The sequence below is a fragment of the Pithys albifrons genome, chromosome 5 (assembly GCF_047495875.1).
Source record: "Pithys albifrons albifrons isolate INPA30051 chromosome 5, PitAlb_v1, whole genome shotgun sequence".
Classification (NCBI taxonomy): domain Eukaryota; kingdom Metazoa; phylum Chordata; class Aves; order Passeriformes; family Thamnophilidae; genus Pithys; species Pithys albifrons.
The window spans coordinates 48,739,156-48,764,888 of NC_092462.1; the positions used below are offsets into that span (position 1 = coordinate 48,739,156).

General features: G+C 43.2%; 2 protein-coding genes across 10 annotated transcripts in view; one reads left to right on the top strand and one right to left on the bottom strand.

Annotated features, from left to right (window-relative positions):
- OCIAD1 (OCIA domain containing 1) lies at window positions 1–18,778 on the bottom strand. Its single transcript, XM_071556525.1, has 8 exons — window positions 18,678–18,778; window positions 17,222–17,306; window positions 13,425–13,478; window positions 12,930–12,977; window positions 8,985–9,114; window positions 6,636–6,844; window positions 5,117–5,266; window positions 1–421 (listed from the first exon to the last, which is right to left on the bottom strand). The coding sequence occupies exons 1-8, from the start codon at window positions 18,720–18,722 to the stop codon at window positions 384–386; spliced, it is 759 nt and encodes a 252-aa protein (XP_071412626.1). The 5' UTR covers window positions 18,723–18,778; the 3' UTR covers window positions 1–383.
- Window positions 18,779–18,786: 8 nt separating this feature from the next.
- Window positions 18,787–25,733, top strand: part of FRYL (FRY like transcription coactivator) — a 172,598-nt gene continuing 165,651 nt past the window's right edge. For 8 of the 9 annotated variants that reach the window (XM_071556512.1, XM_071556516.1, XM_071556523.1 and 5 more), the window contains exon 1: window positions 24,370–24,559. The gene's annotated coding sequence lies outside the window, so the exon portion shown is untranslated. Of the gene's footprint in view, window positions 18,862–24,369; window positions 24,560–25,733 lie in introns of those variants that run through there. The other variant, XM_071556514.1, reaches the window with a different exon arrangement.

The window sequence follows — 25,733 nt, forward strand, 5'->3', positions numbered from 1 at the left end:
TGAGTTCTACAGGAGACTTTTAATGCAAGTCTTGAAAATTTGAGAAGATTCTGATATTCTTCCCTTCTCAATACATGTGATTGGATTTATTTACATGTATTTTTACATTCTGCTATACATTCATCCTTTTCATTCTTAAACAACAGCACAAATTCTTTATAGTCATGACACGTCACAATAGCCTCATTTGCCATTTATGCAAAATTAAAAAAAATTAAGCATAAATACTTTTTTTTAATCTTCTGAAAAGTCAGGATTTTCTTCTCATTTATTAATAGCTGTGCCTGGCAGAGCACACCATAGGTGCTGATACTTGTGACTAATCTAGATGAAGTTCAAGTTAGCAGATAGGAGGTAATTTTCTTCGTTTCTTCATTTGTCTCTTACTCATCCCAGGTATCTCCATATTTATTTACTTTAACTATAAAAAGAAAAGAAAAAAAAAGTAGTCACATACAATAGTTTAACTGCAAAGAAGTGCACTGTCATTTGAAGTGGGGAGTGGGGAGAGTGTCACTCAGCATAATAGACATATAATTAAAGCTACTTTTGAATAAATAGGGAGACGAGTTTGTCAATCATTATTCCTTAATTAATTAATTTTCAGTCAGGAGGCCTACTGTGTTAATTCCTGCTCTACAGAATTTGTAATTACTTTTAAACAAATGTAACATGTGGATAAAACAAAGACAATTGGAGGAAACAGGCAAGGAATGTTACAATAAATAATGAGGCTACATAATCTTGTTACGTGTACAGTTGGATGGATTCAGGATAGTTAAAAACATGTTCAAAGACAAACACAGAAATCAGTAATCCCTACTAGGAAACTACTCAGCCATTATTACTTGGCAGCTTCCTTTAGCACAGGAGTGAGTCAGAGAGCGAAAAAATAGGCTTTGTTCAGAAATATGTCACCTGTAACTGAGCGACCAGAAAGTGAAAATGGACTCTCTTAAAAGTGAGCTGCAAAGCAGACTGTAATTGACTGCCATCACTGAAAAGGTTAAGGATGGATCTACAAGATCCAGCAGGAATGCTGACACCAGTCAGGCACCCCTGTATAAATCTACTTGCAAGTTAATGACTAAGCTCACTGTTTATTACTGACTACCAGCAGCAGAACCGGTGGAATAGAATAGAATGCCTGGTCCTTGGCTCAGTGAGCTATCAGCAAACTGATCATAATGTCCTGACAAACCTCTTTGGAGTGACTGATAGTGCAGTGAGGCATAAGGAGCAGCTCTCTCCAAGTATGATTTGACTTCCATTTCTCTTGATCATGGCAGCTGAACAGGCTGCACTCATTCCCTGGAAAATGGGCCAACCTAGCTCAGTGTGCACATGCATGTCTTTGTGCAGCTACAGTGAATGGAGAAGCATCAGCAGACGGAAGTTAGGGATTCTTAAAGCTGGTTTAAACATGGTTTGGTTTCCTTTCTGTCCTTGCAAAGGAGGGCAGAAATCACTGTCTCCTGTTTGCCAGGGACCAGAGAGAAGAGGATGAACCAAGGGGTAGTGACAGGCACACAGCAAGTAACATGTCTAGTGTGACACAAGAAGCTAAATCAGATCTTAGCCCACAGTATCAGTGTGCTCTCCAAACAGTAGATTTAAATGTACTTCCACAAGTAAAGCATTTCTGAATTTCTGTATTCCCTCCTTACTCTTTTACCCTAAAATACAAAGAGGTAATTTAAAAAGTTGATTTAAAAACCTCATGCACTGCTCAGTGTAGTTTTTATTCTCAAAGCCCAAGTACAGCATTCAAATGGAACACAGCAATAAAATAGACAGCATGCATTATTTGATCAACATTTTATAGAGGTGTTATGGGTTTGGCCACATGGGCCTAAATTTAGGTTTTAAAGTTCAGCTAGGCCTGGGATTGTCAGCTGATTTGAGCTGGGCTGAGTTAGCTAACAGCTGACTTCTTCTAGCCAGTAATATTGTATTCCATACCATACTACATCATCTCAAAGGGTGTAAAATCCAGTGTATGGGAGTGGCTTGGTCAGTTCCTTCATGGCTGAAGTAGAAGAAGGACCGCTGCAGCTCTCCTACTATTGCTAGGCCCCTGCTCCTGCTGCCGCTACTTGCCTTTTGTTTGAATTCAGGGAAGTAGAAATATTTTGTTGTTATACCTTCCCTTTCTTGCAGGGTGTCTTTTAGAGTACTTACAGATTTAGAGTAATGGGTTTGTATTAACTGGGGAGTGGGAAGTTATTTCTTGTTATATATAACTTGTGTAAGTGTGTGTTATATTGAAGTTTTAATTTTCTCTTTTCTGTATAAATACATATAGTTAGTTTCAGCATAAACCTGGTTTGAGGGTTTTTTTTCCTCTCCCACTTCTTTTTCCCTTAGCTGGTTGGGGGGAGGAGGAACCCTTTTCACTCTGTCCTGGACAGTTGGCGTTTTGCCAGCTCAAGACAAGAGGCCACAGAATCAACTAGGTTGGAAAAGACCCCTGAGTTCAAATCCAGCCTTTGACTAAACACCACACTGCCTACTAGACCATGGCACTAAGTGCCACATCCAAATCTCTTCTTAAATACCATCTTCTTAAATATGTCCCCTCCAGATACAGTGACTCCACCACCTCCCTGGGCAGCCCATTCCAATGTCTGATCACACACTCTGTAAAGAATTTCTTCCTAATGTCAAACCTAAACCTCCCCTGGCACAGCTTAAGAATGTATCCTCTTGTCCTAAGGCTTGTTGCTTGGGAGAAGAGACCAAGCCCCACCTGGCTACAACCTCCTTTCAGGTGGTTGTAGAGAGAGGTAAGATCCCCCCTGAGCCTCCTCCTCTCCAGGTTGAACAACCTCAGCTCCTTCAGCTGCTCCTCACAGGACTTGTGCTCCAGTCCCTTCATCAGCCTCATTGCCCTTCTCTGAACCCACTCCAGCACCTCAATATCCTTCCTAAATTAAGGGCCCCAGAACTGGACACAGCACTCAAGGTGTGGCCTCACCAGTGCCAAGTATAAAGGAAGAATTTACTTCCCTGGTCCTCCTAGACTGGTATTCCCAGGTCCTCCTGGACACGATTCCTGATACAGGCCAGGATCCCATTGGCTTGCTTGGCCACCTGGGCACACTGCTGGCTCATGTTCAGCTTCCTTTTGATCAGAACCCCCAGGTCCCTTTCTGCCTGGCCTCTGTTCAGCCACTCTGTCCCCAGACTGTAGCGCTGCAGGGGGTTATTGTGGCCAAAGTGCAGAACTTGGCACTCGGTTTTTTTAAACATCATACCACTGGATTCAGCCCATCCATCCATCCATCCAGACTGTCCAGGTCCCTCTGCAGAGCCCTACTGCCTTCCAGCAGATTGACACACCCCCCCAACTTGGTGTCATCTGCAAATTCGCTAAGGGTAGACTCCATCCCCTCATCCTGATCATCAGTAAAGATGTTAAACAGGACTGGACCCAACACAGACCCCTGGGGAACACCACTGGTGACTGGCCGCCAGCTGCATGCAGCTCCGTTCACCAGCACTCTCTGGGCTCGACCCTCCAGCCAGCTCCTAATCCAGCAGAAGGTACACTTGTCCAAGCTGTGGGCTACCAGCTTTTCCAGGAGCATGTTAGGGGAGACAGTGTCAAAGGTCTTGCTGAAGTCCGGATAGACCACATCCACAGCCTTCCCCTCATCCACCAGGTGGTCATAAAAGGAGATCAGGCAGGTCAGGCAGGACCTGCCCCTCCCAAATTTGTGCTGGCTGGGTCTGATCCTCCGTCCGTCCTGTAGGTGCCTTTTACAGGCCTCGAATAACTAAAAATAACAAATTCATATTCTTATTTCACAGCCACAAGATTTGCCATGGAATATGGCAAGGTTTGTAGAATGCTGTTTAACATTTCTGTGTGTAGTTTTCAAGTGACATTTCTAGGCCTTGTGTTTATGGAGAAGTATCTTGAAAAAGAAACATTGTGTAAATCCATGAAGTGCCAGCTGATGGAATTAAAAAGCAATCTGAAACCACAGATTCAGTAATTTTTTCATGTCTCATTTGGCATAGCCCTGTGATAAGACAAAAAGCTTTTTATCCTTGAAATAACAGATTGAAATCATTCCACAGTAATTGTTTATAGGTTTTCTTTCAAAACTGCACATGTCCAAAGACAGATGACCTGGACAAAGTAATTCACAAGCATCAAACGGACACTTCAGCAGCTCTGTTCCAAATCTTAGTATTATTGCTTCAGAACTTTTTACTTTAATGCACTCTTCTGTACTTATCACTCATTATGCCTAATAGGAGATGATGGCTGTTCCTACAAGTCTTGTTTTACCATGGCTGCCAAGACTGGGCACTGCATACAAACCCAAACAATTCAAGGTGACTAGTCCAGCAGTGTGCTCAGTGGGAAAACATTCATCTTGCTAAAATTGTTTTCACAGATGCCACATTAAATTCGAAAAAGTTCTAGAGCAAGCAATTATGAATTGCTTCTGTGTCTCCTTTTCAAAAAATTGAGTAACAAAGTTGTCTGAATGGCATCTTATTCTTCAGGACATTGCATTCTTATTTTGCTCTATAAAGTTTTCTTTTTCCCTGTGAAAACAAATCTCAATATTGCTGCCAAATACAGTTTCCTTCCTTTGGGTTTTAATGTAGAAAACGAGCCTCTAACAAACAATGCCTCTATAGAAATCCAGTAATTCCACATGAAACAATTCATAAAAATAAATACCCTCCCCTTCAAAACCATCAACCATGTGCTCTATTTTGAGAGAACAATGCTATCTAACATACACCCCCCCTCTCATAGCTAAAACTTCAGTACAGCCCTGAGCTCAGAGAATTCTTTGTTGAAAGAGGGTGCTCGATATACTCAATCAAGCAAAAGTTATGAGCTTTTCAGTCTGGCACCAAGCAACATGGCTAGAGAAAGGAATTACGATTTGCTACGGATGTTCAGTATTTCTGAAAAAATATGATTAATTTGAAATAAACTACAGACCAAATCACATATGAGATACCTGAAGATACTGCAGAAATAAATTACTTAAAAGGTATGCAGAATGAAGTCTTGTGTTTGCAACCATTTTTAACATTATGGCTAATATTTGAATTTACTAAGTATTTCTGTAAATCAGTTTATTACCTTCCTTAGCTGGTTTTGCCTCTGAAAACTTGTTTGGAGTTTCTGCCTTTGGTGGTAGCATTACATCATATGTCTCTCTGTGTTTATTCCTTAATTCCTCATATGTGATGCCTTTTTTTTTACGTCCTTCTTCTGGAATTGGAGCAGGTTCTGAAAAGAAAACAAACTTATAGAAATACTAAATATGGCGTCAAACACCACAATTTGGCTACAACATGTTCTAGAATGCCAGTGAATTACTGCTCAATCCCAAATGAAAAGGAGCATGACAGCTGCAATTCTAAATACAACAGAGAATGTATACGGTCTTCAATAAATCCATTCCTTCTATCCTTTAAATTTTGTCAAACTGCTTTGAAGGACTGGCAGTTAATTAATTTCTTAATTTTGTCCAGTGGAAATTCTAACATCCATGTGGTAGTTGATGGATAAAATAGTTCTGGTCACTTTATGTAAAATTTACGATAACCATGTTTGGTATATATATAATTTCTGACCTCGGTGAAGCTCAAGGGTCTGCATTAAAAATTTAAATTGTGCTTTCAAAGAACTAGTATCCATCATCTGTCACCTGATAAACATTTGATCTTTCTGTCTACATTTATAATGCAGAATCTTGGTTCTATAATTAAGGTTTTTCCAACTACTGATATTTGTGATGAAGTGCAATTACAATTTCCTCGACACATTTACATCTAATACTTTCCTATTATTGTAATAAAGTGGCACGAAGGTGCTTTTTTTGTGAAATAAAACATTTTTCGTAAAGGAGTTGACAAAATCCAAACTAATTCAAAGTAACAAACTCTGCATTTGACAGTAACTTCAAGCTTTGTGTATCAGAGACAGTTGAATTCAGGATCCCGTGTTTCCCCTGCAACAGCTGAGCACAGTCCATGCTGGCAGGGAACAGCTGTGCAGGACAGTACCCTAAAACCACCGTGGTTCTCTGTGAGAAAATGAGACTGTTGCTGCACAGAACACAGTATCTATTCAGTTCCCAGGAGACTGAAATATTTGTCACACTATAAAAACAAACAAAAAGTTCAATGTCACAGGGCTATAGCTCTATCCAGTTACAGCACCATGGCTGGTGAAACTGCAATCACCTCAGAAGGGCCAGCAGGCAATTGGTAGGCTGAGGTTTATCCAGTACAGTGAAAGGGTGGTGTGTTCACCCTTCTTGCAATCAAAAAGAACTTCCAGTCAGGCTGAGTTTTTTGCAGGTTTAGTTCTAAAACTGATTACACCTTGTCAGTTAATCAGGATCTTTACTTACAATTAGAGCTACAAAACATGAAAAACTGCTGAATTTAGTTTACAGTTACATAAAATAACACATTTATCTTCTGTGTAAAAACAATTCTGCTAACTTCAAGCTCTTTCATTCACAACCACTGTATTGTACCATGTATATTTGCATGGGATGAAAATACAGAGTTTAATAAGTGCAGTACCTTTTAAAAAGCCAAGAATCTACAAAGTAGTACAAACTGCTGCATGTTAAGATGAAACTCACCTTCAACAGTGTAATCAGTAATTCCTGTAGGTGAAGATTCATTCAGGGAAGCACTGAATGGAACGGGTTCATAACTTGAGAGGGCTCTGTCTGTTGAGCTATAATCATCTGAATAGCTGGAAGAAGGTGGGAATTCAGCTCTTGGAGAAGAAGATTCAGTAAATGACTGAAAAGGTGTGTCTGAAAATTCAGATTTCCGACTGGAACGGCTGGAAAAGAATACAATTAAATACAAAAATACTAAAGTTAAAAATGGAACTGTAAGAGTAACAATATGTGCAATTCAAGAAAATATTCTTTTATTTTAAATGGTTTTGTTTCCAACTGAAAAAGTCTTAAAAAAATGGGATGTTTTGGGTGTTTTTCTTTACATTGCAAAGATCTCCATAGTCCTTTCCCCAATACTCTTCCCTTCCTCACAGAATCTTAACTCATACCTGAAGATCTCTAGAACAGGAGAGAAAAGAGACTAAGCATGTTGCACTTTACAAGACTAAAATGACAACCCCCTCCCCCAAGGAATCTTCAGGAAAAAACCCTGCATCAGACACAAATAGTACAGGGTGTGCCCATGTAACCAGTGGTAGTAGGAACTGGACTTAAAGACCCTTTAGGAAGAATTTGCAATTTAAACCCCTTCATCACCAGAAGCTGCTGTAATTGATCAGTATCGACCAGCAGGAGGAGAATGAACAGCTGTCTTAGGGAAATTAAATTATGAAAGTTTATCAAGTTGCTGAATTCTGCAGAAACATTAATGAATTTTCTCTTGGGATAGAAAGGTAAAATCATATCAAGAATATTCTGGAAACTGGTGCTGGATATTTTAAAGCATTCGCTATTCTCATAGAATGGCTCTGCAAACCAGTACACAACATGTCCCTCTACCAAGAATGCCACCACTTGGTGCCACTAGAACATCTCTAGAGTATTTATCTTTTACTTCTAATTTCTGCTTAGCTTCCTATGAAAAACATTTGCAATTAGTCTTTGTTTTATTCTCAGGACAAACATAAGAAGCAAAGCCATTTTAATGCCTCAATTAGGCTTTTTAAATACATGGAAATACAACTTTAAAGAACTATCTAATCTTTTAGCTCCCTACTAATTTTATCTGCAAATCAAACTACTAAAATACATTACTTAATAGACACATAATAACATGAAAGTGTAATGGTTTCTGTAGCCACCTTAAAAGGGTAGCACATATGGATAATGCAATTGGAATGAATTTGAATTAATCATTCAACCAAGAAAAGGGAATTTATCACTTAAAAAATAAAACTTTACAGATACAAAAGAATAGGCCCTTAAAGTTTAAAGGGACTTATTGGTGCTGCAGATGATGGCACTTAAGTTCTCACACAGAGTAAACACAGTTAATGAATATGACAATTTCATATTAGAAACTGCAGGCGGTAAAGGGACAAGTCCAGCTCCAATTCAGCTGATTCTATACAGTCAGTGTATGAAGAAGTAATTCCTGCAACTATTTTTGGTGCCACAAAACCATAAACATTTCAGAATAAAGGTAAAACTTGCAGACAAAATAAAAATCTGTCATCAATCTGAATTTATAAAGGTTTTAGGAATGTAATCAAATCCTTTTTAAACATTTAACAAATCTTAGCACATACATAGGAGGACTGCTGCTCACTATCCAAACTATCCTCCCAGTTTTCAATCAAGGGTTTAAGTGAGATATTCTGAAAGCAGCTTGCAATTAAAAATCAGTTGAGGGAGAAAACATTCTGGAAGAAAACAGGAAATAGTTTTAAGAACCTGATGAGTTTCTCACATGTACAGCATAATGCTGTTACAGATGTAAAGGATTTGAACAAACAGCAGTAAGTTTGACCGCCATGCTTCTTCCTGCACTGATATTGTTTACTGAGCTCTTTCCTTTGATAAACACTGAAATCATTTCCACCCTTTTCCTACTTGAATCAAACTGAACTATGGGAAAAACTTCCAGAATGTAACACTATTTCTTTTCAGTTAGTTTACTTCTAAACTAAGGAGGCAACTTGTGCTGTCACACTGCTGTGAGGAAATTCCATGGGAAAAACTCTTAATTTACAAGGAATACAGTTTGCTAAGTAACATGTTTCGTTTCCTACTCCTCAAAGCCATTAGTTGCATGCAGAGAGCTCAAAATGCTTGTTTTATGGCTCACCAGCTGATACAGGTACAGCTTCCTGAAAGTGGTAGATTTGGGGTAATGGGGAATGAGGGAAGGTACAGCTCTGGAAGCCTTTGAAAGCTGCAAAACTAGTCTTGATCTGCTAATGTTCAAAATGTCCTATTCAAGAACAAGTTTTAAATTTTAAGAGAGAATTAAATTCTTACTTAGGTGAGCTATGTCTCTGAGCTTGTCGTAGAACATCTCCTATTGGGGAATCCTTCAGTTTCTTAAATTTCTCACTACAGATTGGCAAGTAGGATATCTTTCCAGCCAGGTATCCACACATTCCAGCAACTTTTTAAAAAGAAAAAAATATGGATTTATAAGCCATATCATAATATTCAACATAATTTTAAAACAGTAACTTCAAAGAAATTATACAGTATCTTGAATGAAAGACAATACCCCAACAGTTCAGAACTAAACCGAAAGCATGCAGTAATCATCCCTGCTTCTTCTAGAGACAAAGGGCACTAAACCCAAATGCAACAGCTGAACAGACAGAAAGCAATGATTTAAACATGGCATGAACATCAGATGATTGTAGCTAGTACTTGATGAATAAAAGGTGACAGAAAAAGAAAAGTAGTTGCATCGGGGGTTTTTCCCAAGAACCAGAAATCACAATTAAATATCAAACATGATAAACACAGGAGTAAATAAAGGTAGTCTATTCTGCTAATTTAATCCATCAGAACAGTCAGATCTTGAGAAGGCTTTCACTAGTATGAAGACAGGTCTAAACTTAGCATCAGGTTCAGTATCTTCTGAAGAGGATTCTATGGTTTGGTTGCCAGAGGGTAAACAACTGAATTAATTAAACCCTTGCAATCACTGGGCAAACACCTGCAATTTAGTGCTTGAGCTATTTCCATCTGCGGCTCAGACATGAGACTAAATTATCAAGACAATTGTTTCTGGGCTTAAAACATGATTTCCATCAGCTGGCTCCTTCAAGTTCTGTGAGTGGGTCAAATGGAGTATGAAGGATTCCATGGCAATTAACAGTTTTGTTGTTGACTCTTCTTTCATATGCAATGAGTATTCCCTAAATATAAAGACTAAAGAGTCTCAATCATCTTTAAGGCAAGAAAGAGTTAATTAACACAGAATCTGCAATTCTGACACTGTAGATGACATTGTCTGGGAATCAATGTAAAAGGGGATTTGTCCCTAGCCTGCTGTGCTGGTACTGAAATTGTGATTTATGTTCTAAAGTCTGTATTTTCAAAAGGAGGTTAAAAATGTTTCCAAGGAAAAAGACAACAGCCACAATTATGAGTGACATTTACAAATGAGAAATGTAAGAGTTTAGCTTTTTATCAGGTAAAAAAAAAATAAGAGAAGACACCTTAAATACTATAAATATGGGCAAAGAGAAAAATTACAAGCCCTTAAATGAGCCTAAAAAGAATTCAAACTAAATATTTAGCAAGATAAAGCTAAGCAGAAAAGGTGATTAAACTTTTGCATAAATTACAATGAGAGTCTTTTCTTGAGGCCTTCCAGTCAAAAAAAGTAGAAGCACCTTTGTGGAGGATGTTTCACTCAAAGTAATTATCGGCTAAAATATTTGGTTTCTGTTATTACAGAACAGTCAGATGATTCTATTTTTGAAGTTAGCACAGTAAATTAGGTATTATTTTTCTCTGCTTTTTCCATATTCACTGTGACAAGATCTTAGAGAAGCTGATTAGAGATGGATAAAACAGGCCAGGTCCCACTGCAGACTAACATGAGGTACATGTGGATGTTGCCCTTTTTAGACAAAGATAGATAGAGGGCCAATAGCTCCGTGCCACGTTGAAGATGATGTTGTCAATGTAGCGCATGAGCCATGACTACGTAGAGGTTTCAGTAAATTTTTAAGAGTGCCTAGATTACTGAGGAAAGTGCAGTAATTCCTACAGGCAGAACATCTTGGCCAGTCCATCTGCACCTTATTTTTTTCTGATTTCAAAAAAATTAGTTCTATTAAATAGAGGGACTGTGGCCCGTAACAAGAAATATGTAGGAGTGATCAGGGAAATTACCATTCTATTATTTATTAGAAATGTTTGTGTTATACCATTGTTTGGTGTTCAGAGAAAATAAGCAGAACAGCATAAACAACTGGGAGCCCCAGTCTCTCACATTCATTTATCTGCTTAAACAACACTTCCTTCACCACGAATCATGGGGTTTACCCTCTTCCCACTGAAGTAAACCGGCTGTATCTGGGCAGATTGGCAAGAGGGCAACTTCCTGTTTTACTGTCCTGTATTACATTGAGAAGCTTAATTTATTAATTTATTTTTGATTATACCTAATCCAAAAATCATTCACATGAAATTGCTGTTTTCCTACAATTGTGCATACATAATGTCCAGGGGAAAAAAAGTAATTAAAATAGCTTGAATGGGACATGTGAGATACATGAAAAAAGGCCTCGGAATTAGGAAGGGAGGGGTGGGTGTATTCTGGCAATGGAATTTAAAGTAAGCTGTATTTACAGTGTTTTTATCTTAAAGGATTACATTACATTTATCAAGCAAATTTATGCAAAGCTTATAAACAAAAGTTGTACAAAAGATACAGCAGAAATTCAAAGACTGTGCATAAATCACTGAATCATGAAATGGCTTGGGCTGCAGAGGGACCTTAAAGATCATCCTAGTTCCAAACCTGATGCCATGAGCAGGGATGCCCTTCAGTACACCAAGTAGCTCAGGGCCCATCCAACCTGGCCTTGAACACTTCCAGGGATGGGGCATCCACAGCTTCTCTGAGCAACCTGTCCAGTGCCTCACTCACCACCCTCAGTAAAGAATTTCTTCGTAACATCTAATCTAAATCTCTACTCTTTTAGTTTAAAACCATTGACCCTTGTCCATGTAAAATGTTGCTGTCCCTCTTTTTTATAAGCCTGGTACTGGAAGGCCTCAATGAGATCTCCCTGAAGCCCTCCCTTCTCCTTAGCTCTCTCAGCCTGTCTTCACTGGTGTTCCAGCCCTCTGGTCATCTTCATGGCCTCCTCTGGACCAGCTCTAACAAGTCCATGTCATTCTTGTGCTGAGGACCCCACATCTGGATGCAGCACTCCAGAGCAGAGTAGAGGAGTAGAATCACCTCCCCTTGACCTTCTGGTCCTTCCTCTTTTGATGTAGCCCAGGATGCCATTGGCCTTCTGGGCTGTGAGCACACTGTTGGCTCACACCCACACTTTCACCCATGAGAACCCCGAAGTCCTTCTCTGCAGGCCTACTCTCAATGAGTTCTTCTCCCAGTTGTGTACACAGGTGAGGAATTGCCCTGATCCAGATGCAGCACCTTGGACTTGGACTTGCTGAACCTGATGACTTTCCCAGGAACCCATTTCTGGAGAGCAGCCCTTTGGAAAGAGTCCTGGGTGTTTGGGTTGAGGGAAAGTTGAGCAGCGAGGAGGGCAAACCGTGTCCTGGGGGGCATCAGGCACAGCATCGCCAACCGCCTGAGGGAGGGGATTGTCCTGCTCTGCTCTGCAGTGGGGCGGCTCCACCTCGAGTACTGTGTGCAGTATTGGACGCCTCAATATAAGAACAACATCAAACTCCTGGAATGTGTCCACAGGACAATCACCAACATGGTGAAAGGTCTCAATGACTGGATTTATGAAGAGCAGCTGAGTTCACTTGGTTTGTTTGGCTTGGAGAAGGATGAAGGGTGACCTCATCAGAGTCTACATCTACAACTTCCTCAAGATGGGCAGGAGAGGGGGAGGTGCTTATCTCCTCTGCTGGGTGACCAGCCATAGGTAAGAAGCTGCATCAGGGGAAGTGCAGTTCTTCACTGAGAGGGTTGTCAGTTACTCGAACAGGCTCCCCAGGGAGGTGGTCACAGCACCATGTCTGACAGTTCAAGGAGATCTGGACAACACTCTTAGTCATGTGGTTTAGTTTTAGGTAGTTCTGTGAAGAGCAAGGCATTGGATTCTATGGTTCTCATGGGTCCTCAACAACTTGAGATATTCTAAGATTACTAGAATGGAGCCAGAGTCAGCAGCTGGCGAGTTTCATGGGATTTACATCTGTGTAAGACTCCAGAACATGAGGCATGAATACAAACTGAATTTATATGTAGCTTTTACTTACACGCAACTTTCATAAAAGAGCCAAATCTTGAGCTATCTCTTAGAACACCTGAAAATGAAGATCAAAGCAGTTAATCAGATGTTAAGAATTAAGCTGAAAACCTTCAACTGTAGTTATGTTTGTAGGTTACTTTGTAGCTGTGTTTGTAGGTAGCAGGTTACTCTTTTATACTAACATCTGAATTCCCCATAAATTAAAAAAAATCTAAGAATTATCTCTTTAATCATATTTAATCACAGTATTACTACACACTGTAGAACATATTGTTTCATTATCAGTGAGATATTGCATTTGTCACACAACATAAAAGGCACATGAACTTGATTTTAAGCTCAGCTCCTTCTTTATTTTAAGGAACTGCAAATCACATAGCTGCAGAGTCTGAACTTCCTTAGGTACAAGTAGATTAGACGTTATCACAGTAACTTTACTAACAGCAGAAATATATTTCATCTGAGCAAATCCAACTGAAACCACAGTATTTTTCCACTTTACCTTTTCTAATTAAGAAACTAGTTCCAAGCATGCTTACTGCAGCCAAAGGAAAAGCTGTGAAAAAGAAAAGAAGTTGCTTAAAATACGATTGTCAGTATTTTCAATTACACTTAACAAAATAAGCTATAAAATGCCAGCTGCTGTGCCTTACTAAGCTCACTTGCATAAGAATATAAGGAGATATAGAATAAACAAATTGTATATAAATTATAAAACATTCTCAATTCTAGTTTTTAAGACCTACTATAAATTATGCAGTACTGGTAACCATTGAGTCATAGAATCGATTGGGTTGGAAAAGACCTCCGAGATCATCAAGTCCAACCCTTGGTCCAACTCCAATCATGAATCATCTTGTCTGCATTAGACTTCATGCTTCCTAAAATACAAAAGCCAGTATGAGATGGTATGAAGCTCCACAGACAGGGCTCCAGGTCTGTAGCTGTAGCTACAAATGCTGCAGCATCAAGGTGCAGAACTTTAGAGAGACATAGAGAGTTCTTTAGGACAGAAGGCACTCACATAGTGGCCAGTGCCTTTAAAATTTTTTGATAAGCAGAAGTCTTGACACTGTTTTAACATAAGAATTTTGAAAAAAGTTTAACTCTTCTAGAGCTATAAATCAAATTGTTTAAAAATAGGTAACATGTTTTATTCACCAGCAAACTAAAGAATGGAGCAGCTTTTCTGGAAGCTTGTGGGTCAGCTTGGGGCTGGGGTCAGGAATGCAGAGAAGGCGACAAACACTGAAGATCATCAATGCATTTGCAATCAGCTTAACATATCACATCAATCTCTACCATAGTGAAAGACTTCAGGTGGCAACCAGTATTTGCAGATGGCAAGAAACAACAGGATGCTTATTTCAAGCACTGATAATTAGTATATTGGGAAAATTAACTCTGCAATTATTCATAAAGACCACCATCCCTACACAAGATACAGAGACAATGAAATAACAAATATGACAGAAAACTAAAGTTAATTACATAAAAGATTTAGATATGCCATAATGAAATTTAATTTTATGCAAGTCTGAAAATGTGAAGTTACAAAAAGGCTCAATGACTGTAATTGCCTAGAAGAGAAATTTTTGCAACAGCACTACGTTTTACTAATTAAGTTCATACCTGAAGACAAATGGTATTTGTCACAGTAATAAGGTATACTTTGCAAATTAACAGTTTATTCCCTCACAAATTCGGACAATTCTAAACTAGGTAAGGGGTCCAACCAGCATGTTGAAGTAAATGCGACTAGATGTCACTTTTAAGAAAAAGGTCTTAGTTCCTTGGCTGAAGGCAAGATTAGAGCAACACTTCAAAATAGAAAATAAAATCTTCCAACCTATTAAAAATATCATGCTTTTAAAGATTTCAGACCTAGATTTTCCAAAATCTAGAGTCTAGATTATCTGAGATATAAAATGACAGTGTATTTGAAGCTGAATTGTAAAAGAAAAAAACAAAGAGAGGGAGGGTGTGTTAAGAAAAATGCATTCAAAAGAAAGTATTACAGAGGACCTCAGTCTAACTCTTAAAAGTTTGAAATTATTTATAGGCCCAACACAAATATTCCAGACACCAAAGACAGGTTACACACTTGGAAACAGCCGCTCGCATGTGAGCATTTAAGTGACCTGAAATGAAACTAAGTGAAAATTTCATTCATACATAAAAATTAAGATGAATAATTATGCAATTAGAGGGGAAAAAAATCCAGAACAAACCTAATAAATAAAAAAAATCAGTGCTTTTCACTGCTATGGGCAAAGAGTACTTTTACTGCTTCAGGAACAAAATAGATCTACAGGAAATAATGGGAGGCTGATATATCAATAGTACATAAGGATGGGAATATCAAAATGGTTTTATGGGAAAAAAGTTGTCAGTGTAATTTGATTTTGTTACCAAGATTAAATAAAGTAAACTAAAAATAAACGGCGGAGGAACTGGACTCCACACAATCTATGAGATTCATAGTGAAGAACATTTATTACGCAGAGCACACAGTTTATATAGGGTTAGGACTACAGCTTATTGGCTAAAACACTTACACACCACCACGCTAGAAACTTCAATTGGTCAAAACCTATCTCTCACAAGTCCCATGTTTATATTATTTCATCCTGGCTATTTTCGTGCACCTGCAGAGTCCTGTGAATTCCTACTCTGTGAATTCTTGGGGAGTAAACCTCCTCCCTGTCAGCCAGCAGCAGCTGAGCTCTTTGCTGCTTCTGTCTGATAGCTAAGTCTCACAGGGTCTTCTATAGATCTGAATTGCTCACTTTTGATTTTACTGCAACAACAATTAAAAGTACAAAGGATTGTAGTGTGAATTTTCAACAGTGCTAAAAGTTATATTGCATGACAATATGATTAAAACCTAGTAACTTCAGTATAGCAAATATTAAACTGAATTATGAAATGACTGCCAACAGCAGCTGCCAATAGGAACTATGTCAATACACAGAGGGTTTGTAAGATTGGGTAAAAATTTGCTTCAGCTTGGAATTTGAATAAACAAACTGAAAATACACAAACTGACAGTAACATCAGTGAATAACAAAAACCAATACCATACAAAGTGAGGATTTCAGGGCACACACAGGCAGCCCACAGCTCTTGCAAAGGGAAGTTCAAGCAATATGCATTTAATACAGTCAATACAACAACCTAGAACCTGTACACAGAACTTGGAAACAAAGACAGGAGATCTAGAAAATAGTGATGGGCTTTAGGCAATCACAGCGAGAGAACAGCACAGTACAGTCCCCTCTACCCCCCAAAATATATCTCAGTTGCTCTTGCAGCTCCCTAAAGAGAAACAACTCAAGAAACTAGTCTGTCAAGCAGCAAAACACCCCGGGAACAGCAAACAAATCCCTCCCCTCTTTGTCCCCCAGAACAGATTATCAATAAGCCATAACCAATCATTATCATACCACTAATGGACCTGGCTCTTTTCACTCATAAAAACATAAAGAAAATGGCTATGTTTTAGTAAACATGCTGAAGGTTTCCAAATATTTTGTAAAAAAGCAGGAGAATGCCAAAGCAATGGAGAAAGACTAAGCAGAACTGTAATTCAGAATCACAATTCCTTAGAAGCTGCATCTGAAAGTACTGAATTCCAGGAGAAATCAGAGCCCTAGTGTGCTAAATTTAGCAAATCAGCTGCTAAATTCTTCATCTGACCTGGTTTCTATCAAGCCACCTATCAGGAGTAGCTCACTAATATCAATAAAACAGCAGGTACCAATCACCCCACAAGGTTTGTTCAAACGTCGTGACCAGGTGTACAAGAACAAAGAATGCCTTGAACCCTCTGACTACAGAAACTGTGCCTAAACATCTGGCTATGCAGAGACACAGAAATTTTGTCCAAAAGTTGAGCTGAGGGACTACTTATACACTGTTCTCTTGACAATTCTTCATAAGGATACCAATTAAAAAAAAAAAGTAGAAATAACAAAAAAAAATCAGAAACATAAACAAGAGACTCATTAATTAGATCTATTTTCAGACTTTTTATAAGCACATTAACTTAAAATATGAAAGGATCTTGTTATAAAGCACAAAACGTAGAAATTATGTTGTGCTTTTTATGAAACTCTGCCCTGCAAACTCTTAATAAAGGTAAATACTACATGGATGAGCATTTACTGGGATGCAATTTTAGACCACATGAATGCACCATTGTGATATATTGACTCAGGCCTTCCTTAATGCCTCAGGTAACAGCAAAAGCTGAGGGTGGAAGAAAAGCAAACACGTTTACCAGCAAGTTGAACTTACCTCTATACCGGGCACTTTCTTCAGCACATTCCTTGAGGAGTCTTCTTTCCTCCTCTGTTGGCACATAAGGCTTAGGTACTTCCCTCTTTCATTAGAGAAATAAAGGAGAAAAGAATGAGCAAGAGAAAGATTTGGGGGGGATTTTTCAATCAAAAATTTAATGTCTAACTTTCATACCTTGTAGTTGCTGTGCTTTCACACAGCTACACTTAAACTGGTGGCTTTTGTCCATAAATGTCTCATGAAATACATAATTAAAAAAATCCAATGCTTCTATAAATCACATGAGAGAGCAGAAAACACTTTGTACATAGTCAGATCCCAACTCAGCTCACTCCTCTTCCTCTAGAAAAGCCTGTCTTCCCTGCAGCCAGCCTTCCAAACAGATTAAATCGGAAAGGTGCCTTTTTAAAGTATTTCTCAGGGTTTCAACAAGACAACACATGTTGTTGGTTCATACACGTGTTCACTGAGAGCCGACCAGCTGTTTCACCCCCATATAAGAGGTTTGTGCTGGGGTGTGTGACCCCCTCCCACCGAGAGAGCCTTGTGGTCCTTCCAGACCACCAGCCAGCTGGGAGAGCTGTGAGAAGGCTGCCAGCACTGGGGAAACACAGCCACAGAATCAGTTAGGTTCAAAAAGGCCTCTGAGATCATCGAGTCCAATCTATGGCTCAGCATCAAGTTGTTAACTAGACCATGGCATTAAGTGCCATATCCAGTCTTTCCTTATGCACCTCCAGGGACAGTGACTCCATCACCTCCCTGGGTAGCTCATTCCAATTTCTAATCACCTTTTCCATGAAAAAAATCTTCCTGATGTCCAGCCTAAACCTCCCCTGGCACACCTTGAGTACATTCCTCTTGTCTTGTCACTGGATGCCTGGGAGAAGAGGCTGAGCCCCACTGCCACAACCTCCTTTCGGGCAATTGTAGGGAGTGAAAAGGTCTCCCCTGAGCCTTTTCTCCAGCTTAAACAATCCCAGCTCCCTCAACCCCTCAGCCGCTCCTCACAGGCCTTGTGCTCCAGACCCCTCTCCGGGCACGCTCCAGCACCTTAATGTCCTCCCTGAACTGAGGGATCCAGAACTGGACGCAACATTGGAGGTGCGGCCTCCCCAGTACACTGGGTGGTTACCTCCCTGGTCCTGCTGGCCACACTATCTCTGACCTAGGCACAGCTTTCTCGGCCACCTGGCCACACTGCTGGCTCACGTTCCGACACGAACACCTCCTCACCTACTGCCGCGACCCCCCACCCGGCCCCCGAGGGCCTCAAGGGCACCGTCCCCGCGGACAGCGCAGGGCAGGGGCGCCCGAGCGGCTGCCAGGAGCGCCCTTCCCCGAGCCCGCCGCGCCCCCCCCGCAGGAGCAGGAGCAGCCGCAGCCCCACCGCCCAGCGGGGTACCTGCACCTGTGCTTGTGCCTGTACCTGTACCTATGTCTGTGCCTGTACCTGTGCCGCGTCGCCGCCGGGCCCGGGGCCCTGCCCGGCCTCCATGGCCGCCCCGACCCGGAACTGCGCGCGCCGCGGGCGGGGCGCATGCGCGGGGCGGCGGGGCCGGGCAGGGACGGCGCGGGCGCGGCCTGGGGACGCTCCGGGTGCTCAGACAGACGGCGGTGCCCAGCGCCAACTGTAGGTATGTCATCCACAGGGTTGTTAACTGGGTGCTTAAGATGCAAGGAGGGCGGTCCCGTGGTGTAATGGAGAGCACTCCAGATTCTGCATCCCAAGGTCCTGAGCTCGAGTCTCAGTGGGGACCGTCCCACGCAGTTCAATGCCTCCCTGCCATCTGATCCCGTCAGATCTCAGATGCTCAGCAGGGTCAGCCCCGGTTAGTACCGGGTGCTGTGACAGTCCCGAGGACTTCACTGTCACTGTCCAAGCTCGCTCGGCCGTGGCAGATTGACCTTAGGACTGAAACGGTGGGGCCAGTTCTGTGCACGCTGTGCCTCACCTAAAAGACCCACTGCACAGCTGGAAGGGCACACCCACGTGGGGAAAGCCCTGCCCAAATCTTCCTTCGCGAAGTCTGGCCATACAAAGATGCGTGGCCAGGAGTTCCTAAAAAGAAAGGATCTCTGTTCCTTAAAAAAAAGAGCTTATCTGAGCGGGACCAAGCAACGGCCTGGTGGGCAACTCTGAGCTCGAAAGTGTGGGACACATTGCAGGTCAGGATTGTACTGAAGTGGAAGACCAGGAGGGTGTGTGTTTGCCTCCAGCTGATGCTGGGGAAATGGCAGCTTTGGGGTGCTTGTCTTTATCATAAATCAGGAAAAGCTGAGGGAAAAAATAAAAATATGTTTTTGATAGTGCAGTGTATACACTGGCATTTTCTTGTAATCTTGCTGTACGATGGCTTGAATTCACCGTATCCTGATCTGCCTGTACTTGCCCATGGAATGCACCACTCCCTTTCAGCCTTTCCTAGAGCAAGCCATTGTCTCCTCCCGGTAATTAATTCGATGTTGTCTAATGGCCATACAAAAAAGAGCCCATGTCTGGAGACAGGAGAGAGGAGGTTTTTGAGATTGAAGGTGTCTGAAATTTAAATAGAGAATGCAACTATAAAAGAAACACTGTGGACATGTGAGGAGCTTAGGACAAATGGACTAATGAAAGCTGTAGAGATTGGTTTCTGAGGTTGGATTCTTGAAATAAGCTGGGAGGATAGAACTAGAAACTGTGTAGTGGGGCTCTTAATTGATAGCTCTAATCATATCTAACTACACTTCCAATTTGCATGAGATTGGAAGTAATTGGTGTTATCAGGCAATCTCTGTCTCTGCCTGTCACCTGGGCCCATGCTAATGAAGCACTGTGCAATATGTGACCATCATTATGCACATTATTAATTTGAAGGCAAAAGATTTTGGCCTCATGAGCTCCTGCCTCTTTTATTTATGGGACCACAGCACAGTTATTAAGGCAGTTTATTTCATGATTTTCCCCTTATGTTTCAGTACATTCTGGGTAAAGAGTACAATGGGTTTTTAGAGCTTGCACTTTGGTGGGGTAGGGCACGTTTATGAACTGCACATCCTCTAAACATGGAGCTTCACTGAGGAGGAAATGCCAGTCAGTTTCTTTCACTGAAGAAAATAATGAGTTGCTGTTCTGCTTCTCCACAGTAAAATTAATTGTTTCCATTCGGTTTTTTCACTTCACTATCTTCAAGTCCCTTACACTTCTAATGGGAAAAAATAATTAAAATCATGCAGCAAACTGGTGAGTTTACCAACCTTTCAAAAATCTTACTTAGTATAGCCTGTTTGTGAGATACTTTCACCTGGCTACATGATCCCTTTGTTCACTTAGAACTGCAGCTGCAGGGCCATAACGCAGCATAGATGGTAAAGCATATCCACATCCTTGGCACTTTGCTCTCTATACTCAAACCATTTTTTGGAAGTTCATCCACAGAAAAAAGTGTTAACAAGGACACCCTTTCTGACATCTGCTCTACTTCTACTACTTCCTTTATTCTCCTGCCATCTTTCATGCAGCTATGAGAACATTTAAAATTGGTTGTGGTATTGCCAAGTCCTTCTGATAAACATAAAATGTTCTCTGCCAAAGCTTAAGGCTGGATCTACAAAACAGATGATTTGTTAAAAGCATGAAGCTGTGTGGTTTTTTGACTGCTTTAGGAGTCGAAATTACCTTTTGAAGTATTAAAATTCCTTTATCTATCTCTCTAAGCTTTTTATCTGTTATCACTTAGTATCACCTAAGAATGAAAACTGTATTTGAGATTCAGAATACTGTAATACAGAAACTTGATAGTTCACCTTTGGAAATTGGAGGTTATTTCTTGTGAAGGAGATGCCTAAAAGAAGGAAAAAGGAAAACTTAAGATTTTTTTAAAACAAACTGATTACTTATGATAAATTTTTTTCATCCCCTTGTTAACAGTTAGTGTAAGACTTTATACAGATCCACTGCAAAACCAAGAGGTGGCCTAATATGTTAGTTTAAATGTAAATGAACCCAGCCCAAAAGAGATTATAAGTCAGCGTTACAGTTTAATAAAAATATTACAATAAATACAATGATACAAAAAGAAATTGGTTTTAACCCACAAAACCCAGAAGTGTAACCCAGCACCCTGGGGCACAAATAGAATGGTGTTCCTTAGCCCCTGTGCTGAGCCCCACATGGTTACTCTGAGTCCAAAATAAAAGGAAGGGAAAAACCCTGTTGGTGCAGATGACAGTCACAGTCCTGTCAAGGTTTTGGTCCTCTTCTGGATCCGACAAGCGGTAACAGAAGTCTCCAAACCCCAAGATTATATGCCCTCAGGGTCAGGTGGGAATGTCCAATACTTATCCCAAGGTGGGGAGTTCCACAATGGGTGATGTAGCTCTGTGAGTCATGGGGTATTTTGGAATCGTTGATAGCCCATTAGCAGACACGCCCCCTCAGGCTGGGTGTGAAGGTGCAAACGACTACCCAGAGGAGAGTTATCACAGCTCTTATCTACAGGGTCCTTCAACACCCAGCTCACAGCCTGAGGGGTCAGGTGTGCCCTGGGCAGTCACTGCAAATGGTCCATTGTTAACAGGTCATGAGAAATTACTTAGAGGGTGTAGGGGCTTTGGTTGCACCCACACAGTGATAAACTGGTCCTGGCTGCTGAACTAGGACACCTAACAAATAGTGTGTAAGACATAACTAAAACAAGTAGATGTGTAAAAGAGTTGGGGCAAATGCTGATCTGGTAAGAAAAGCCCCAGAACAAGAACTGAAGATTATATGCTCAAGTACATGGCTGGAATGGTGTTATTTTTTTGTTTTGGTTTGGTTTTGTTGCTTGTTTTTTGCTTGGTGCTCTGGACAATACAGTAAAATGTAACAGCTGAGAGGTTCTGGTTCTTCAGTGGTCGCCAGGAGTTAACAGGACTTTATTTGGAACAATCACTCTCCCCAGTGAGAAAATAACAGCGCCTCATACTAAAAGAAGAGCATTGTTGTAACTACTACAACTGGTGGCAAACAAAGAATCAGTTATTTGCCTGGAGCGTTATGGCACATCAGCTAGAACCAAGAGTGGGTGTCTTTGTGGAGCTGATAGTCAAAGCCTCAATTAGTAAGGACTTTACCCACGTAGATAATAATTGCTATTAATACTAACTGGTACTGTAATGTATTTTGAAAAGTACTTTACATGTTAACTAATCCTTAGGTCTATTTTGTAAAGGCAGTAACAAGAGATTTTGGGTTCTGAAAGCAGCGTGATTAAATGCATCCTGTAAAGTTCAGGTGCTCAGGGTTAAGTATCAGTGGTCTCATTGTCATTGGTGGTGGTGAGGTTCTGCTGCTCATCTCAGTTCTGTGGAGGTATATGCATTTATTGGGAAGATCAGGTTGAGCTTCTAACTCAGGATAATTTCAAAATCAGAAGCATCTTGTGATGTAATTTGCTTCAACCAATTGTCTGAAGTGATGCACAACACCAGTAGCAATGAATCCTATTTTTCATTTTAGGTGCTCTATCATCCAGCATTTAGTCTGTGGTACAATTGTTAAAATACAATAAAAAATACTCCACAAATTTCTTAAATCTATAGGAAAGAGTTAACCTCTTCTCAGCTACCCGTATATCACTATTTTTTTCCTCTTCTGCTTTCCTTTCCTACTGGTTTCTGCAAGTTGATGTACATCATCTGTCTTAAGGATGTGCAGCACATGGACGTAACTACTGGGGCATAAAGGGACCTTTTACTTCAAATAAACTAGAATCATACACAGTGTGTAACAGAACTTTGAACTCCTACCAGAAATTGTTACAGCTGTTGTGCTGGTGCATGTGTTGGTTATAAAAAGCATACTTCTCACTCAGTTCTGGTTTTGTTGGATATAATACAGTACTTGCAAGACAGGCTTATGTGTAACAGTGGGAAAATGGTGACTTCAGGACTCTTTCTGATACTGTTTTGCAGATCTTCTGTTATTTTATCAAGCTTGGCATGTATTTATTTTTCCTTCTTCCCCTGCTTTGTTTTCTTTTCAAGCCTGAAAGCTTTGAGGCAATTCAACAGCAAATATAGTTACTTTTTAACTACTTAAAATGTTAATATTAGTACTGTTTTCCTTAACATTGGCTCCCAAACCCTTTGCATTGTTTAGAAATACATTGTTACATCCAGCCACCAGATTAGTTGTATTCCTGAAATCCTGGCAAGTCCCAGCGCCAGCTGACTTCAGAGGATGATGTGAATTATCTCATTACTGCGCCTTGCTGCCAGTGTCACTCGCGTCCCGATAAGCCGTGCAGCCTGGCTCCTGTGGCAAGTGCGTGGAATCAAAGCGAAGTTCCGATGGCCAGAGCAGCCCCAGCGTTGTCTGTGCTGTGCAGGGGTGGCGGCAGCTTTCCCTTCGCTGCCCCGCAGGCTTCCTGGGAGCCAGGCTGCTCCTGCGGGGGAGCGCGGCGTTCGCGTTGGTGCAACAACGCGAGTAATTCCTGGCAAAAAGGCGGTATCTGAGCATTTGTGGAGCTGGCCGAGACACAAATATTTGCCCTTTTTCGCTTGGGGGAAGGGCGGATTTTCCGACCGCTTCCTGCGGGAGAAAGGAGCGCCCTGACGGCACCTCAGGGCCCCTCCTGCGGGGCCTCAACATCCAGGAAACTTCCCTGATGCTCCCCAGCCACGCCGCTGCTGCGTGCTCGGATGGTGGCTTTATTCCCGGTACCTTGATGATACCGGCCTTCTTAACGGCAGCGGTCGGTGCTGCTCTCGCCGGGGGCGCAGAGGCGTTCTCGGGCCGCCCGCCTGCCACAGGAGCCCGGGGCGCTGCCCGGGCTGGAGCGGGAGCGCGGTCCCGATCCCAGTCCCAATACCGGTCCCGACGGGGCGGCTCGGGGGGGGCGGTGCCCGGAGCGCTCCCGGGGGCGGGACCCGCCGCCGCCTCGGCCTATCGCGGCCACGGGAAGGGGGCGGGCGCGGCCAATGGGAGGCTGGGCTGGGCCGCCGCGGGCTGACGATTGGGCGGGACGGGGGCGGTGCCGCGGGGGCGGGCCGGATCGCGGCAGCCAACGGGGCGGGGGTGCGGGGGCGGGGCCGCGTGAGTGCCGCGCGCCGGCCCCAGTGAGCGGCGCGCCCGGGCGGGGCGGGGCGGTGCGTGCCGATGGGCGGGGCGGGGGGCGGGAGCGCCGCGCCGGGACGTGGGGGCGCCGGACGGGAGCGGCGGCGGCGGGATAAAGCCGGCGGGGGATGCCGGCGGCCAGAGTCGCTCACCCGCTCCCACCAGGGTCGCTCTGAGCGCGGGGGACCACCGTAGCCGCGCTGAGGAGGCGGTGGCGCCCGGGGCTACGGCAGCTTCTACCGGCGGGAGAGGTGAGGAGGCGGCGGCACAGCCGGGACCCGGTCGTGGTTGATCGGGGGGAGGAGAGGGGGGCTCTGCCCCGACGAGAAGGGCGCCTGCGGGCCGTGCTCTGCGGCTCCCGCCGCTGGCCTGGCCCCGGCCCGCGCCGCTTTGTTTACGGAGGGGAGGGAGGGAGGGGAGGGGAAGGGAAGGGAAGGAAGGGAGGGAGGGATGGAGGGAAGGCAGCATGTGGCCGGGCGGCCCAGCCCGCCGCCGCCGCGGGGGACGCGTAGGGCGGAGTGCCCGGCGGTGCTCGCGGCCGCCCCCACCGGGGCTCCGGCCCTTCCGCCCCGGGGCGCGGAGCCTCCCGGGGCCCCTCCGCCGCCCGCGCCCCGTCTCCTCTCGCCCTCTTCCGCCCCTGACTCCCCGGCTGCGGCCCCGCCCGTGCGTGCCCAGCCCGCTCCGCTGCTCCGCCGGCGGCCCCCGCAGCCCCGGGGTGGGCGCGGCGCTCGCACAGCCCCGCGGCCCGAGCGGAAAGCGCCGCCGCCGCAGGGCTCGTCCCGCCCCGCACTCGTCCGGCCGGCCCCGGTATTGGGGCCGCGCAGCCGCCGGGCAGCACCGCCGCGGGGGATGGCGGCGCTGGGAGCCGGCCAGGCCGGCCGGGAATGGCGGGACGGAGCGGGGAGGGTGGCACGGAGCCGGGCTTTGTTCCCGGCCCCGCCCCGCCGGGGGGTGCCGGGGGCTCCGGCGGAGAAACGCGCGTCCCGGCTCCGGGTGGGAAGGGAAGGGCGGTGCGGGCGCACAGCGACGCCCCGGGCGCTGTCCCGCCCCCCGCGCAGCTGGCCCGCTCCTCGCCTTTGGGGGAAACTTGGGAGTTCCGAGCGCGAAGTGAGATACTACGTGTGTGCCCTTCGCTTAGTGTGTAGCGCCTCGCTGAAGGAGTGACTGTAAATTTGGCTTGTATAGCCTCACGTGGACGTACTAGTGTGGCTGTAAGTGTTGTAGGGGCTTAATAGGTTTTTCCCTCTCCATTTCAATATATATGTTTGTAGTATTTTGATTATGTGATAATTTTTCTCACTTAGTGAGCAGTTTAGTTTTTGTTTTGACCAGAAATCACTGGTTTGGCAATCAAGGTAGTTTCACATAAAACATCATGAGGAATCAGGTGGAAAACATAAACCCCAAAAACCAACCAAACCCCAT